A 19101-nucleotide genomic window follows, 5' to 3' on the forward strand; every position below is an offset into this window, starting at 1 on the left:
AAAAAAAAAAAAAAAAAAAAAAAAAGAAAAAAAAAAGAAATAAAAAAGGACAAGAAAAAGAAAAAGAGAGAGAGAAGCTACAAAGTTTCACAAAATGAAAAGCTTTTTCCTTTTTTGGTCCAGACCGACCTTCGATCGGTTTCTCTCAGCGCGAAATCAGGTCAATGCTCACTATCATCGGACCACGGTTAAAGAAGAAGGCTTTGAGAGATTGCCGAAGGGATAAATGGGCATAAAGGTAAACTCGGGGAGTTATTATAATACGGTATCGAAGAAGTATCGCCTTTCGAGACGTCGTTTCGATGTATACTCGTGACGTAATCCGATAGCTATCTTTCTCGAACATACGCTTATGTATCATCGATTTATCCTCGTCGAAAGTCGTAGTCGTAGTTGTGCCATCTCGTCGTCGTCGTTGGAGGTATCTTTCTTTTTTGTATCTCTCTCTCTCTCTCTTTCTCTCTTTCTCTCTCACTCTCGCTTTCTGCCTCTCCCGATAAAGATAAGCAGTGATAAAATCAACGGCCATGGAACGATAGGCATCGATCGGAAGATTCATTCATCGCAAAGTGTTACCTCTTAGAGAACAGAAAAGAAATAGAAAAGAAAATTACAAATCGAATTGTAGTAGTCTGCTTCCTTTGGCTGATATCCAGGATTGTCACGATACGAAAGGGTACCTATTTACTTGTTTCCTCGAGTATCCTTATTACTGACAATTGCGACACAATATGTGTATGTATATATATATATATGTGTGTGTGTCTGTATTAGTGTACTCTCTGGAGATCATCGACTACGTTGACTCGATGGATCGTTTTTCTCGTTTTCTTCGCTCTATATACCGTAATATACAATTGCGACTGAGGGGATGTAAGACGTTAACGTGTTCGTTGGAGCGTCACGACATCGAAACGGTACTTTAATATCCACGACACGACGGAGCACCGTGAAAAGGAACAAACTCACGCTTCGTATCCTCCGTAAACGATGATGCTGCGTGTTCGGGAATGTTCATATCGGACGAGTTCACTTTGAATAATCAATATCGTTCGTTTGTGCATTCTCTATTCTCAATTATTGCAGTATATTTTCTTTTTTCCTTTTTTCTTTTTTTTTTTTTTTTTTTTTTTATTATTTTATTTGTTCAAGCTCATACATACATATATATATATATATATATATATATATATATATATATATATATATGTATGTATGTATGTATATAGGAGAATCGAAGTTTTTCATTAGGTCGAATGAAATATTTAAAGAGCGAGAGATCACATGAGAGTATATAACATTTACACCACCCAACTCTAATATGATCGAAGACATAACGTAGGCGTAAAGAGAATGTTAACTTATCTCCTTTCTAGCATCGTAATCTCGACTTATAAAAATTAATTCGAATGAAATGGGTCGTGACCCGTGTGTCAAGAGTTCATTCGTTCTTCAAAATGATATCCAAGGTAAAACTCTAAGTCGAATATATTTTTTATCGTAGAGAAAATTTTGAAATTTTCTTGAACGATGCAGGACGGTTTAAGTCTACCGACACTTACCCTCCTTAATCCCTGAAAATGGGATCCCCTGCGGATAGAAATACGACGTACTCTTCTTTTTACCATCTCCACCCCCTTGTTCACCCTCATCTTTATCATCATCTACTTCTCAGGAGGGATCTCTCGAGGGATCATTTTCCATAGCTAGCTGGCTGGCAAGCAGGCAGGCTGGCTGGCTGACTATCTAGCTAGTTAGCTAGCTAGCTAGATGCCACCAGCAACCACTCGAACTTTAAAGACACCGTTTACGCGGTCTTGCCCTGCAGCCATCGACAACCCTTCTTGAATTTAATTTTCTTTAGAAGGTTAACGCAGCGCTTCTCAAATGAGATAATGCACAAGAAAAATTAAGCCCTAACTTTTTACTCTTTACGTTAATCTTACGGACATTAAAAAATTTCTTTACTTTTCCTCCATCTACGAAATGAGAAAATATCTTATTCACGCGAATTAATTCTTTTCGCGAATTCCATTTTCTCTCCCAACCCCCCAGCTCTCTCTCTCTCTTTATCTATCTATCTATTTATCTTTTAGCTTTTTTTTATCTTCAAATGCAGCATCCATTCATCTACGATGAACCATCGAAGTATCGCAAACGCGTATCGCGGAACGTCCCTGAATTTTACGATGTGGATGGACACACGTCGTACCGAACAGGCATGGTTTACACGCATTGGCAACATGCCATTCGTGCAACACGTGAGTGCTTTTAAAGACAAGGTAGACGAAGGGATGAAGAGAGAGAGAGAGAGAGAGAGAGAGAGGTTGGTCTAAAAGGCAAAAAGCAAGAGACGACGAGCATTCCATTTTACGATTATCAAACGATATCAAGCCTCTCTCAAAGATGTACATGTGTAATATACATATATATATAATCTTTTTACGAGGAGTCTTCTCTCATCTACGTAGTATAAAACATTAATACGGCGAATTACGTTCCATGAAAAGTTACATAAGCAAGATGTGTGTTGTTAGGAGAGTCAAATTACGTTTTCCACAAGTGACCAAACACGTTTTCCTCCGTTGATAAGTCACGCACATGGTTGACATGTATCCCCTTCGCATTAATTATTCATTTATGTATTAAATTTTAGATAATGTCTTACATTCGTCGAAACTTTTTTATATCTTGTTGAATTTCGTTACATTAAAAAAAAAAAAAAAATCATCTCTATTTTATATCGGTCCAAATGATAGTTAGAAAAATAAAAAAAAATAGAAGAGGAAGATGAGAAAAAAAAATAGAGAAAAAATAATTTCTTTTTTCTTTTTCTTCTTTTTTTTTTTTTTTTTTTTCTTTTCTCTTTCTAAACAACTCAATCTCTTTTTCTCTCTTGCTCAATTGTTACATACGAACGAATGATATTCTTGGATCTTTAAAAGTAGTAGGCTTAAGTAGTTACGACCAAGAAGAGAGACGATGACTCGACTCGAACTCGTCTCACGAATGTCGTCACAACGAAATTACGACAATTTAAAGCGGAGTATCGTTGGTACTTTCGTCATTAAGTTTCAAGCGTCTCTACAAGTTGCGAGTGAACCTGGACGTTAGTCCGATCGTATTCGTTTTCATTTTCTTTTTTTCTTTTCTTTTTTGATTTTCTTCTTTTTTTTTTCTTGATTTTATTTATATACTTACTGTTCTTTTTTTTTCTTTTTTTTTTTTTTTCGTTCAATGTTTATTCAATCGTTTGATATTTGTGTTTAACAGCGAAGGCAGAGAAAAGGTACGCGTGTCGTTGCTTGGTCCACAACCTTCACCCGCTACACCTGGTGTCCTATTATTGGAGCCAATTGCACCACCCATTGGCCACCCCATCAACATGGCTACGAGTCCTGCTGAACTTTTAACGACGCATTCTGAACACACCACCCCTGCGTATCACACGCAAATCAGGTAGGTTACTTTTCTTTGTCATTTTCTTTCTTTCTTTCTTTCTTTCTTTCCTTTTTCTTTTGTCTTTTCTCTTTCTTTTTTTTTTCACAACTTTAATTATATTAACACCGCCTAAGATTTATGCGAGTAGCAAATTAACCCGCTTTTTCGCTTCTTTGTTCGTAAAACAACGAACATAGTCAAGTCGAAATAAGAACGTCATTGTTCCACTTGCGGATTAGATTTGGTCGATGAATGAAGTAATAAACGACTTAATGAAAATGAAAAGAGGGTCAGTGCATCCAAAGCTATTTGAATTAAAACGTTAACCGCGATCTTTGATGCAACTAAATAATTAATTAATTAATTATCGTGACAAAATATGTATCTATCGTCTTAGATAGAAATTTTTCTATTTTTTCTTTTTTCTTTTTCTTTTTCTTTTTTTTTCTTTCTTTTTTCTTTTTATCGAAAAAAATGATTAAGATCCAAACGTGCACACAAGATTTCTCTTTTATCGGTATTTTTTTTTTTTTTTTGATGCTATAAGTATTCGATTGAGTTAGATTAGAAAGTAATCGATAATGATTGCGGTTCATTGTACGCTTTGAAACAACGTTTGGACTCTAAGTAATACGTGCCAAGGTTAACATCGTTAAAACGTGCTTTTTACGTAACGCAAGTTCCACCGTCCAGTCGTGCCAATTTCTCTCTCACTTACAAACATTTTAAACGGTTTACCGTCCACTACTTGAAGAGATTCTTGAAGCTTCGAGAGGGAGAGAAAGAGAGAGAAGGAGAGAGAGAGAGAGAGAGAGAGAGAGAGAGAGAGAGAGAGAGAGAGAGAGTAAATAAACCGTCTTGGTATCTATATAACGGTGATTCGTACCGGAAGTATTCAAGTGTCTTATACCATTTAAGGAATCCCTGTCGAGCTCGAATTAAAACGTGAATCCTGATTGATTGATCGCTTGCTCGCTTACTTCCTTCCTATCTTCTTTCCCTCCTTGGTTGCTTTTTTCTTCGAATTACAATGCGCGATACACTAGACTATTTTCAAATAAGGTCAACGATCCTTTCCCCGTGACATCGATTAAACTACAAAAAAGAGAAATTTGTAAGAAAGTTCCAAGTAATGGATGATAACCACTGTCTTCGGAATAATTAGCCTCCTGCACACGATCCGTGCGACCCCCGTCGCTTTTAATGGGCCGGAAGCAGGCGTTCCTTTCTCTCTCTCTCTCTCTCTCTCTCTTTCTCTCTCTCTTGCCCTCCTTCTCTCCCCACCTTCCCTTCTTCCTCTTTCTCCCTCTTCCGCGTTCTTCGTTGCACCAAACTCCCTTCGCGAAAACAGTTAGCAACATTTCTTAGCACACTTCATCAATCCTCCCGAAAATCTGATAATATTTTTCGATTTCAATATCAACCCCGTATTCGTTTTATTTTCTCATTCCATATTCGTTAAGCAAAACAATTCGAAATCAACGATAAATCTATCATGGATTTTGGGGAGAAACTGATACGTACATTTCGAACAAATACGTTTCGTCCAAAAATAATCCTTCGGGGATCGAGAGATTACGTGATGACCAAACAAATAAATCGTAAGCTCGCTGCAATCTCGTTAATTAATCCTTAATTACAGACGCATCGAGGTTGCGCCTAGATAACGTTCTAACAGATTCGATGCTATCGAATCTTATCCTTCCTTGCATTTTTTTCTTTGTTTTTTTTCTCCCTTCCTTTTTGCAAAATCGATTATTTTATTAATATTAATTCGATCGTAGTAGCATTATGATGATTGTTTAGAATAAATTAATATCAAATCGTCGTTTCCATCGAATCAGTTCTTCCATTACTACTGATCCGATCCGATCCGATCCCTCCAGAGATAACTGGCAGATCCATAATTCATCGTAGTTTTCCACTTTCTCCTTTTAGTTTCTTCTTACGATCATAGTCACGTACCCATTGTAGATATATAAGCAGAGACGAAAGCAATGGACGATTTCGCAATTTCTGCAATTTCACCGTGTGATCTCACGACGAAACCACGCGATACGTATATGTATGTAACGCCTCCGAAAGCTTTCAATATTTCAAGAACTGCGAAGATTCGAGTATAAGAGGGAACATTTCGGGCTTTCAGAAATACATGATCTTGAAACTTTTTTATGATTCTAAGATATGGATACCAAATAGCAATATATAACCTATATATAGATATTACAAATGCAACATAATTGTCCTAAGATCATTTTTTATTAAACAAGAGGGATAAGATGGGAGAGGGAATAAAGAAGAAAATTTATCGAAATCAGCAATATAAGTATAAAAACTGATTGTCTGAAAATTTTTAATGTCCAAATGTTTTGAAGTTCTTGAAAGAAAAAGTTTAATCGGAAAAGAAAAGAAAAAAAAGCAAATATAAAATATAAAGTGCGGAAGATGTGGAAAGAGAATGCGTAGAAAGCAATACGCGCATCCTCGCGACGCACGGGTATTCCTCCCTCTCTTCGAGCCTGCTCCGTTTCCGTGATCAGCTCCGTCACCACCACCACTACCACCACCACCACCATCAACGGCAGCACCAGTAATACTAGGAGCACCACCTCCAACGGTACCACCTCCTCCATCAGCAGCAGCTACACGAAGCAGAGGCAGTAGCGACCCAGCTACGAAAGAGAGACTCGCGAGAGAGAGAGAGAGAGAGAGAGAGAAACAGAGAAAGATAGAAATAGAGATAGAGATAGAGAGAGGGAGAGAGAGAGAGGATGAAAGATCGATATAGCGTGGGTGGTGGACGCGCAGAGGTGCGGTGAGCCACTGGCAAAGGCACTCGCGAGGGCCAGTCGTGCCGTCGACTGCATCAGCGAACCCGTCTCGTCATTCTCTCTCCTTCTAACTTCTCTTGCGTTCGTATCTTTGCGGATTTTCTATCTCTTTCTCTCTCTCTCTCTCTCTCTCTCTTTCATTTTTTTTTATTTTTATATTTTTTGTATCTCTCCTTTTTTTCTATTTGCTTTTTTCTTTTTTTTCTTTTTTTTTTTTTTTTTTTTAATTTTTCCTTTTCTCCTCGTTGCTGTTTCATTTTTATTTGAAATTATTACAATAGTTTAAAGATCGGTATAGATAAGAAATATGTCCTAGCGCTACTTCCTCTTTCCCTCCTATTCTATTCTCTCCTCAAAGAAAATCTAAATCCATTTGGAAAGAATACGAAAGTAGTAGAATACTCTACTGTTACTACTACTATTACTAATCACTATTACTATTACTAATTACTATTACTAGTACTATTACTACTACTACTATTACTAGTCCTACTATTAATACTATTACTCGTTATCTCTTCTTCATTATGGATAGAAATCCACACGAGTGTGCACGTGTGCAAATATAAGAAGGAAAAGTGACACGGAAAAACGAAAGCGTGTGTTCGATTTGCTTTCGTAATAGTCGGTATTTTAGTTTCGTGTGGAATGTGAGGATTAAGAGTGAGAATTAAGAAAAGAAAAAAAGAAAAAAAAAGGAAAACGGAGTCCGTATACGATCGAGAGATTAGAACACTTGGCCCCTGCATCTTGGTTCGGTCCATTATCTCAAAAGTCTTTTTCCGGTATGGACATTCGAGTTGGTTTGACCTAGAGCGCTGAAGTGTGCATCTCTTTTTCGCATTCTCTTCCTTCTCTTCTTCTTTTTATTCTTATATTTCTTTATTTATTAGATACATACATATATATATATATATATATATATATATATATATATATTTTATTCATGATCTTTACTTGGTGCTATCAAAAGCAATATCTCATTCCCAAGTGTTCACTTTTCCCAGGAACTTTTATGTAATAAAAATCGCGATATAGATAATATCAACGATCGATTAGAAAACTTTAAAGTTCACGTACGAAGAAGGAGAAAAAGAAAAAAAGGGAAAAGAAGAAGAAGTCAAAAGCCGGCACGAAAATCGTGGGGTATAAGAAGACGATCATTCGCGTAGAAGCGTGTGCCAAAGATAGAGGGCAAAGAAAGGACTATCCTCCTCTCGCTCGGGAACCGTGACCTGCCTTAGGAAAGTTCAGGAACGTACGAAGAAGCGACGATGGTTCTCCATTCGATATTACGAAAGAGCAACGCTATTCTATTAGCACATTTGCCTTCGTCGTATACCTCAACAATCGGTTTAACATCTTTCCCGCTAATGCACGAAAATAAATGGAAACGTCGGAACTATCGATTTTGCTTGCTTCGATGAATGTTTGTAGGTAATCGAAGGAACGTAGCGGCCTTGATCCATCATCTACGTTTTCTCGATTTAAACCGCAAAGTAGACAGTTAGGAAATAGGACAAGGCGTTTCGTAGATTTTATTTGAAAATATGATATATGTCATATACCAATAGACAATAACATTATCATCGTCATAATCGTCATTCGTTCATTCAATTTTTTTTTATCTTTTTCTTTCGTTGCTCTTCCTCTCTCTCTCTCTCTCTCTCTCTCTCTCTCTCTCTCTCTCCCTCTTTCTCTATCGTTGACTACAACCGAGGACTTCGAAGAACTCACGACAAGTATCTTCCACTAAGAGTTGCCGAGTTATCCACTCGAGAGTTATTCTTCCCTCCCTTTCCCTTTGATCTTTTTTATCCCGTTTCTCTCTCTCTCTCTCTCTCTCTCTCTCTCTCTCTTTCTATCTCACACACATACTCTCTTTTCTTCTATCGTCTATTATTAACCTTCATAGAAATTAATTCAAGTTACAGGACGCTCCAATTCCCCCTCTCCCCCTCCTCCCCTCCCCCTCCGTTCACCCCTCCTCTCCTATACAAAACGATCAAGCCTTTGTTCTTCTCATAATAGAAATTTTATCCTAGAGTAAGAAAATTTCTTTAACATTGTCGTTCGCATAATAATCTACTATTGCACCAATGCAATATTCGTGCAAGGAAAAACAAAAAGAGAAATAAGAAACCATTAATTCTCGACGAACTTTTATCGCTATTCTCGTAAACGCATTTTACGACGATCTGTCCCAACGACCTCCTCGCAAATACCTGAGTTTCAAGGAAAAATACTTCAACTATTTTATCGGCTTGGCTTTACTCTCATTCACGAATATCGTCTACGGTATTTGTTGAACATTATATTCCTTTTTCGTTGGAACATAATTTTTTTTTCTTTTATTAATAATTAAAATATTAACATTAAAAGACGAACAGGCTTTGTAACGTCGGCCTTTTAAAAGACACCGTATGAGGTATGAACATTTCACTGCTATATATTCCTACACCACTTCCCTTCTTTTTCTCCCTTCGTTTTATAAATAATAACGCGAAGGTATAATAATGCAGCAATGGCGCCTTCTGCCTGTTCTTCTCGTAACGTAGGAAATTTTACGCGTTACATAAAAAGTTGTATGCGAAAGTATAAAGGAAAAAAAAAATATGAATATATTATAAAATAAATAAAAAAAAAATAGAGTATAAAGTCTCGCGAGAGCGAGAATCGTGTAAAAAAAAAAAAAAAAAGAAAGAAAAAAAAATTGAAGAGAAAATAAATTGCATTGCATCAAATTCGTTGGTGAAAAATCTCGGCAAAGTGCATGCAACCGACCGTTGGGCACGTGAAAATGCATTACCGTGTCACGTAGTGGCACCGTTGTTTCCCCTTCCCTCCTGAGCTCTCGTCAGCCCTCTCTATCTCCGAGCCACCCCACTTTTTTCCTTCCTCTTTGTCCTATATACCTCGAAGAGACGGAAGAACGGGGGTTTATATTCGCCCGTGGACCGAGCAGCCATGACCCATATATCCTCCCTCGCTTTCAACCAATCCCATGACAGGGCGGAATGGAGCGTGGGGATTCTTGCTCGTGGGGGAAGGATGAAAAGGGGATGTTATAGTTCGAAATGCAAGGTGGAAATGTGGGAGCGCCACCGTGTTAGACGATACTAACGGGACTACGACGTGATGAGAGGGAAAGAGAGCACTCTCTGCTCTTGGTGCTCGTTAATTCAGAAACTGAAAATGTCAACGCTCGAAATAGACGATAATCCTTGTAGTAAAAATTTAACGATCGTATTCACATGATTTCTTATTTTCTTTCTCCCAGATCGAATATTTAAATGTACGAAAAACGGCCTTTGAACAATTGTAGAATAGACAAAAATTGTAGGTACGTCTTATGATAATTTCTTTTTTGTTTTTCTTTCTTTTTTATCATCTTTCTTTTTTCTTTTTCTTTCGTACGATCACTTCACTGAGCTCTTATCCTGCTTTTTTCTTGTTTTCTATTTCCTATGTTTTTTTTTTCTTTTTTTTTTTTATATTATAGAAACACAGTTATCGGTTTATAGTATTGTGATTCGTAATCGTCCTATGATAAGAACTGAGTTCTTACATTTTCCGGAAGCCGTACGTCATACTATAGAATAAAAAGAAAAAATAAACAGCCGTCGGACGTTACACGATGTAGACAATCGCTTCGAGACCAGTTGCGTTATCGTTAACACGAGAGATAATAAAGTCGATATAAGAGGGAGAGAGAAAAAAATAGGTCATGGTCCATTAAATTATCTACGGAAATTAGTGTTAGATGAGATAACTTCGATTTATCGATTCCTCTCTCTCTCTCTCCCTCTCATTCTCACTCTCACTCTCACTTTGTACCGAGGTAAGAATTTGTCTCACCCGGTAGATCAAATTTTCCAACATTCCATACGATCCATAGGAAAGATCCAAGCTTCTTCTGGCACAGCATCGTCGTCGTCTTTGTCGTTGTCGTTGTCGTTGTCGTTGTCGTCGTCTCGGTAACGCGTACATAAAAGAGGAACAAAAGAAAACTCTTCGAGGGGATCTCATGCAACGAGGAAAATGCAAGCTTTCCTTCTCGCAAACGGATCGCTTGAAATAACGTTTCTAGAGTGAAGTTATGTCGAGGGGGGAGGGAGAGAGAGAGAGAGGACGGAAGAGAAACGAAGAGAGAGAGAGAGAGAGAGAGAGAGAGAGAGAATATATATTCGCGAAGGATCTCCCGCCACGAAAGCGCTTAAAAATAAAGTCTTACGTTCGTCTTTGAGTTTCTCCCTCTTTTCATCGCTCTCTCTCTCTCTTTTTCTCTCTCTCTCTCTTTCTCTCTTTCTCTCTTTCTTTTTCTCTTTCTCTCTTAAAATCGGCCAAGTTCTTTGTACGACAGCAACGAGTACGTGCGTCTATTTTTTCGATCATTGCAGAATCATCGAAAGAGAAGGAAAATCAAATGGGAAGAGAATGCAAAAGATGTTGTTAAATATAAAATTCGACAATAATTTTTCTTAATCGAACGAAGAAATAGAAAGAGTGTAACGAGAAACTATTCGTGATCGATTCGCGTAAATAAAACGTTCGCGTCGGTAGTGATCCTTTATATTGTGAGTTTGATGACGTACGATTCGATAATCGATACCGTCGAAAATGACGACCACTCATGGAGGACACGTCTATTACGTGATTAAGGTACCCAAGGACTCCGATGGCAACGAAAGGTAATCCCACCCTCAAGACGCATCAAATTGTTCTCATCTTTTTCTAACGATGATCTTTTCTTTTCTCTTTTTTTTTTTTTTTTTTTTTTTTTTTATTTACTTATTCCTTTATTACATTTTTTTTGTTTTGTTTTTTTTTTTGTTTATTTTTTTTTTCTTCACAAAATTAAAAGAAACGTTCGCAAATGATATAAAGCAGCCCGTCCAGTGCGAAGGTTACCTATAGACTTAAAGCTAGAGTATTCGTAGTGTCGCGTGCCTTAGGGGTTGAAGACCCTCAGAGCGACAGAAAATTGTGTCTCCATTGGCGTCGGTCGGTCTACGATTACTAAAGACCAAAGTGGCGGCACACTAACTTTTCCCGATCGAACTTTGCTTATATTGAAAAGGACTATTTGCGTATATCGGCCGACCAACCAATCAACACACATGAAACAATCACTAAGGATATTAACTACTAAGTACTAATTTTTTTAACGATCGTACTTAGTATATCTTTTCGAAGGAAATGCATACATACATCCCTGTTTTCTTTTCTCTCTTTCTAATCTTTCTAATAATTATTGTTTCTTTCTGCGTTAATTCTAATTAACTGTTTCCTTTACTATTTTTCTTATCGTATTTCTCTTGAAAAGAAAAAGCGTGTAAAAAATTAAGAAAAAGAAAGAAATATATATAAATAAAGAAATACGTCGATATTTCTTGAGGCCACGCTGTGGTTCGATCGAGAACACGCGACACGATTCTCGTGCAACGGACGTGTCCTATGGCCCACAAGCGATAGACCTTGTTAACCTCATTGAGGCTGTCTTTCTCTTTCTCTTTCTCTCTCGCTCTCTCCGTCTGTTTCTGTCTTTGTCTTTCGTTGGTACTACCTATCGTTCCCATTCTCAATATCCAATTTCGTTCTTCAAAAATTTTAACGCTTGATTTATCCATTGAAATTCCACGATTTCTTTTCTTTCTTTTTTTTTTTTCTTTTTTTCTTTTTCCTTTTCATCTTTTCTTTTTTCTTTTCCTCGATGTAAAGAATTCACGTGGAATCTCGATCGTTCCAACGGAATAATCGCAGACGATATATTTCTGCGCTTATCCGTACGACTTCTTGTTCGCGATTAAAGCTCTTACCCGAGCCAAGGAAAATTCTTTTCGGGGTCGTTGAACCCTCACAAAGAGTCTTTTTAACGAGCACGTGGTAGGTATGTGCCATTCAAACGGTTCACACATATATGTATAATATATATATATATATATATATATATGTATAATATATATATATATATATATATATATATATATATATGTATCTTGGAAATGCAAAAGAGTGGTCGTTTTCTTCGATTATTTTCTTCGTTCAGAAATGTGTTCCAATATCGTTGATTGTCAATGGAAAAGAAAAAAAGAAAGAAAAAAAAAAGAAGAAGAAGAAAAGAAAAAGTACGTATAGTCGATTATCGATAACAAACATTTATACGAAAATCGTATAATATGATATCTATTGGCGTATACTGGTACGTTAATTCCTCGGATTATTTTCATTTCCTCGTAAGAGGAAGAAGAAGATATACGGTAATGCGATTTCCCCCTCCCGTGTTGGATTTAAATCCGAGAAAAGTAGGGGAACGTACGGTCATAGAATTTCGTAATATCGGACATTATTAGCCTGGCTGGCCCTTGGCCAGCTCTCAAACTACCAACCAACCTATTTTTCCTTTCGGTGCTTCGAAAGAGAGAAAGAGAGTGAGAGAGAGAGAGAAAACATGCTTTTCCTCTACATTCGCTTCCTCCACCTATTCGCTTCTTCGCAAACTCGGCTCTTCTCTCGTGCCATTTCTTCTTCTTCTTCTTCTTCTTCTTCTTCTTCTTCTTCTTCTTCTTTCTCCTCTTCTTTGTCCACTTCTTCCTCCACTTCTTCTTCCTCTTCCTCTTTCCTTACTCACCCTCACCCTCGTTCTCTTTTCATTCTCATAGGCACGAGCGTATCTCCTTCTTTTTTAGTACATACATATGTACCTACGTATGTACATAATACCAAAATCGTCGAGCAAGCAAACTCGCTCGAAACTCGATTGAAGTCTTTAAAGATGAGAGAGAGAGAGAGAGAGAGAGAGAGAGAGAGAGAGAAGGAGGGACAGAGGGAGATAGTAAAAGACTAGTTCCATGGAAAAGAAAAAAAAAAAACAGAGGGAAGAAAAAGAGACGAGGCCTGATCTAACGAGGTCGGTTCGGAAGTTTCCATCGTCTTCCATCTCCTGTCTATTTCCGGTTAGCCTCGCCTTCATTCGAACTAACTCCGAACTCTTCGAAACTTTTTTCTTTTTTTCTCTAATCGACGTTACTTCGTCTTCTTCTGCTTTCTTTTTTCATTTTTTTTTTCTTTTTTTTTCTCTCTCTCTCTCTTTTTTTTTGTCATCTTTTATCTTATTCCTCGAGATTAGTAAGAGACACGGTGAGTTAATCAATTTATGACCAGGACGTTCGATCGATCCTCTTCGCGATAACAGACACATAATAATAAAATGAGAGAGATAAAAAGAGAAAGAGAGATAGAAGCTTATCGGGAAATTGTTGACGAAAGAGACTTTTCAATAGATACCGAAAACGAACGAAATCAATGACAGATTCGAACAGAATTGACCGGACGAAGGTTGAAATGATTAAAGAGAGAGAGAGAGAGAGAGAGTGAGAAAAAGAAAGAAAGGAACAATTTCACGGAACGTTTAACACGTTCAACGACCCTCACGGAAACAGGACACCTTCTCCTATGACATGTGCGACCCTTCGGAACACAATCAGCTTTGCAATCACCGCCGGAAACGATTTGCAACCCCTGTAATAAAATCCTTTCGCGATGACATTCTCGAAAAGAAAAGAAGAAGAAAGAAAAAAAAAATAGTAGAAACAAGCAAACGAATGAAAAAAGAAAGAAGAAGAGAGAGGGTGGGGGGAGGGGGGAGAAAAGGAAAAAGCGTTTACGAATGTTCAATTTCCTTACACAGTCGAATTACAGTAATAGTTTACCGGAGGTACTTCCATATTACGCGGGATTGGGTACGTAAATTAAGCGGAAGTTTGACGTAGATCACGAAACGACGCAAATATCCGAGATACGAATTTTGCACGAACGAAAGGGAACTCGTTTCGTTCGTGCGTGCAAGCGAGCGAACAAGCGAGCGAACAAGCGAGCGAGCTTCTACCTATTCGACACGCATGGTTTCTAGTATGTATATATGCCTATGCCTGATTTATGTGTGTGTGTGTGTGTGTGTGTGTGTGTGTGTGTGTGTGTGTGTATGGGCGCGTGCGCGTATGCGTATACCGTGCATTCCGGTGACGCGAATAACGCAGGCTCGAGTGCGACTAGGAGAGAGAGAGAGCTCGATTAAGTACGATTCAATGCCAAAGCTTTAATGCCACGGTCGTTCGAGTGCGGCAATTGCGTTTAATTCATTGTTTCTCTTTAATCTATGATCGAGCAACACGTTATTTAAAAACGTCAACTCGATCGAAATGGAAAACGAAAAAATAAAGAAAAGAGAGAAATGTTTTGCGTTTAAATAAAATTTTGTATTGCGTCGTAATGCAAGGAAAAAGAAAAAAGAAAAAAAAAGGAAAAATTCTTCTGGTAACGTTGAAAGAAATGATCGATATCGTTTAACGTCATATCCGATGTTATTCTGGACTCACGAACGTTCAATGTAACGAATAGAAATGACATCAGATAGGTATGTTAGGTGGATAGATAAAATGTTGCATAAGAGACGAGCTAACACTCCCGCTGTTCTCTTGTTGTTGTTGTTGTTGTTGTTGTTACGCGTTTACAAATTCAACAGCATTCTTGCATATTCTCTAGTCTAGTTTAATTTCGTATTCAATAAGAGTCTCGTTTAGCATAGTACGTACCAACACACGTATCTATGAGAGTTCAAGAGTGTGCAGTAAGTGAGAATTAGACTTTGTTAAATATAAAATGTGACAACGACAAGGACGTTGCGGAACCGAGCGATCGACGTGATAAAAAATACTTTGAGAGATATTTCTTCGTTGTATCTTTTTTGTTTTTTCTTTTTTTTCTTTTTTTTTGTCTTTCAACCTGACCTCCAATTTAACACGTAAGATGATTAAAAATAAAACGATGTTTCAGCACGGATAGCGGATGGGACAACCCGTTCAGGCCGGACGGTGACTTGTCGAGAGAAGCTGACGAGATAGTCGAGCTGATAAAGGGTGGGAAACCGATCACCCCAACTCCCGGACAAACGGCACCACCTTTACCAGGATGCGAAGAGACGGGCAAAACGACGCCTGGACCGGATCACGATTCAAGTTCCAGTCCTCTTCTCAAATCAAATGCAAACTCGACGAATCGTCATTCGAACGCATCGCCGAGGCTCAATCAAGGAAATGGGAATGCCCATGGTACGCCGATAAAATCCTCGACGGCAGTGAACAATCAGCTGAGTGCAAACGAGAAGGTAATTTAAATATTTATCTTGATTTTATTATTATTATTATTGTTATTATTATTATTATGATAATGATGATGATGATGATGACTGATTTATCGATCAATGATTTCAGGTTGGCCCAGGATCGAGGACCGTCGAAGTTGCGAGAATGACGGCACAAGGACCAGGCGATGCGTCGCAGGTCGAGCACGTTACGCTGAAGAAGAAGCCTAAATGCAAGTGCTGCGTGTTGCAGTAACGCGAGGGAAAACGCTTTAGGACGTCTTGCGAGATCTAAATGCACGAGAAGAGAAAGGAAAAAAAAAAAAAAAGAAAAGAACAGAACGGGAGACGACGTAATACCGGCAGAGCTTGCTTACTATCGATCGTCTAAGCGAATTAAAAGAACAAAAAAAAAAAAAAAAGAAAGAAAAGAAAAGACGAAACGAAACGAAAAGATAAAAAAAGAACATGCAAGATAAAAGGCGGGAAAGAAGAGGAGCTTTCGAATAGCATCCGTGAAGTAACGATTACCAAACTCTGGTAATTAATAAATCACACCTTCGTGGCAATGAATCCGTTTCTCAATTATATTATCATATCGTTGTTCCAACGAGAAAACCTCGAGAGTATAAAGAAAAATAACGAAGATATAACAAGGTATTGTTGTTTTCTTGGCTCTCGAATAAAAAAAGAAGGAACGATTTTATCTACGAGAGTGGACTCCTCTCTCTCCTTGATGTATTTGCGTCTATAAATGGTCTCGTAGTAAAAAAAGGCTAACGTGTCCATAGTTGTTCTACGCTCGACGTAATCCACGAGACGTAATCGATGTTCAAATGCATCTAAAGTACATATGTCTGCCGAGGAAGAGGTCGCTGGGGAGGGGGAGAAGAGAGCTGGAAAATATTCGAGATGAAATAAAAAAAGAAAAAAAGAAAAAAAAAAAAGAAAGAAAGAAATAAAGAACGAAGAGAGATGAAGATTATAATAAAACTATATTGTAGATAAAGAATGGTAGCTGTATAGCTTATATGCTTTTACTATTGTGGTTTAAAATATCAAGATTATCGTGATTATATTGATTGTGTCGAGCAGCAAAAAACCGTATGAGGGGATGCGCAAAGGAAGCTGAGAACCGTTCGACTGTCTTGAGAATTTTTAAGTAAGAAAAAGAGGGGTGAGATTGAAACGAAGATGCTGCTACTGCTGATGATAATGATAATGATGATAATGATAATGCTGCTGATGATTGATTGATGATGATGACGATGATGATGATGATGATAAGAGCAAAAGGGGCTCGCTTGAGAACGCAGTTTTACTTCTTATCTGAAGAAATCGACGCGAAAATCGACGATTCAACGTTCGATCTTCGACATTACTCTCGCCATCTTTTTATCTGTTTCTTCTTCTTCTTCTACTTCTTCCTCCTTCTCCTATTCTTTATGATTTTTTCTATAATTCTTTCTCTTAGCAAAGCGCGAATACACTTTTCGTCCACACTTTATATGTCTGGCTTTATACATATACGTATCAAGTTAGAATAAAACCCGGGCGCTTATGGGGGCTTAAACAAACAGAAAAATTATAAAAAATAAAAAAAGTACGTTCTCGTGCGTGATCCGAGTAAAGATTCAGGATTTAAACCTTGGTCTGTAAATATTATAGCTAGTGTATTTTTTTTCGAGTGATGTAGAGAGAGAGAGAGAAAGAGAACGAAAGAAAGAATGAAAGAGAACGAGAGAGAGAGAGAGAGTGTGTGTATGTCAGAGAGAGAGAGGGAGAGAGAGACTGCTTGCGTGAATGATGAGTACAAAGGAAAGTGAGAATGTTATGAAAGAAAAAGAGCTTGCACGAAAGCTCGTTGATACAAAAAAAAAAAAAAAAAATAATAAAGAAAGATGATGTGCACGTACACTAAATAGAAAAGAGTGCGGCGGTTCGATCGAGAAAAAAGGAAGATCAATACTCGAAGGGGATGCGGGATGAAAAAAAGAAAAAAAAAAAAAAGAAAAAGAAAATGGAGAAATTGTTTGATCGCTCTTCTTTCGAGAATTCTTAAACGAGAATTCCTTTAACCCAAATGCTGCTAGAGCACAAACTAAATGCGTGAAGCGCTATCAATTTATTCTGTAAAAATGACGAGTTGGAGATATTTTCTGATTTTTTTTTTTTTTTTTTTTTTTTTTGCGATCCCCTCATTCCCAGCCAAACAAAGCAACCCAGCCCGCCCTCTCCCGATTTTTTGGTTTCTTTATATCTCTTAAGTACACGTGCATGTTAGAGCCTATTTATTACTTTAATCTTATATAATTTTGCGTAGCTAGATATGGTATTTAAAAATCTGTATATCTACGAATCATATATATATATATATATATATAAATATATATATATATATGTATGTATGTATGTATGTATGTATGTATGTTTGTATACATACACACATACACATGCGAAAAGAAAAACAAAAAATATATGAATATAGATATATAAAAAAAAAAAATATATATATATATATACACATATACATACATATATGTATAACAAATGTATAAGGAATGAAATTTAAAGTATATACCAGTCGGTTTCAAGAGCCAAAATGGTCAAGATAGGAGCAATAAAGGATCGGCATGGAAATTCGCAAAGGCTATAGCGAAACGTCCGATAGTATTTTGGATCCTTAGCGGAGGATTCTACACGACCCCCTTATATTTGGCAACCCAAAACCTCTGGATTTTATGTCCGTTCTGTATCTATAGCGGAGAAGAAGAGAGCGAAGAAGCAGACATGTAGACGTACGTACGCGTTTACGTACATCACATACATATCTGCATATTTTTCTTAACTTCGTTATGATAACGATTTTTTCTGAAACGCGAGAGAAAGATATAGAGAGAGAGAGAGGGAGAGAGAGAGAGAGAGAGAGAGAGAGTAAGAAAGTGTGCGTGTGAAATGGTGCGTATGAGTGAAAGAGAGAGAGAGAGAGAGAGAGAGAGAGAGAGAGAGAGAGATGAAAAGAAGAAAAATTAAAGAAAGAAGACAGGCTATTTTTTCATTTTCTTTAACCTTAGACATGCAGAATGAAAGGCTTGAAGTGTGATGTGAATTTGTAAGTACTGTAAAATCCTGAATTTTTACTTATATAATTATATATATATATATATATATATATATATATATATATATATATATATACATATATATATACATACATACATATATATAGAGAGATATCGTCGAATAAAATCGAACACGACGATCTATAATAAGTACGAGGAAGAAAAACGAAAGGATGAACCAAGAAGTTACAAAAATAAGGGAAAAAAATAAAAGATAAAGCAAGAATAAAGAAGCAATGATTGTAAATGTAATCAGAGAAAACACAGATAAACAGAATAGATTGCCCATCATTTTTCTTTGGAGATTCTCTACTCGCTCATTCTTATTTGATTATAAATAGGAAACGTTATTGCGATTGATTATTATTATTATTATTATTATTATTATTATTATTATTATTATTATTATTATTATTATTATTATTATTATTATTATTATTATTATTACACCTATTATTATTATTATTATTATTATTATTATTATTATTATTATTATTATTATTATTATTATTATCCGTAAAATTGATGCGTTTGCGAGCGTACCGACTATACTTTTTTATTATCG

General features: G+C 37.0%; 1 protein-coding gene across 1 annotated transcript in view; it reads left to right on the plus strand.

Moving 5' to 3' along the window:
* Positions 1-18839, plus strand: part of LOC124426212 — a 56833-nt gene extending 37994 nt beyond the window's left edge. The window contains exons 5-7 of the mRNA XM_046967622.1: positions 3274-3459; positions 15108-15438; positions 15545-18839. Of these exons, the coding sequence (XP_046823578.1) occupies positions 3274-3459; positions 15108-15438; positions 15545-15670 (643 nt within the window). The 3' untranslated portion in view covers positions 15671-18839. The remainder of the gene's footprint in view (positions 1-3273; positions 3460-15107; positions 15439-15544) is intronic.
* Positions 18840-19101: the final 262 nt, after the last annotated feature.

This window comes from Vespa crabro, chromosome 8, assembly GCF_910589235.1.
Source record: "Vespa crabro chromosome 8, iyVesCrab1.2, whole genome shotgun sequence".
NCBI classification, from domain to species: Eukaryota; Metazoa; Arthropoda; class Insecta; order Hymenoptera; family Vespidae; genus Vespa; species Vespa crabro.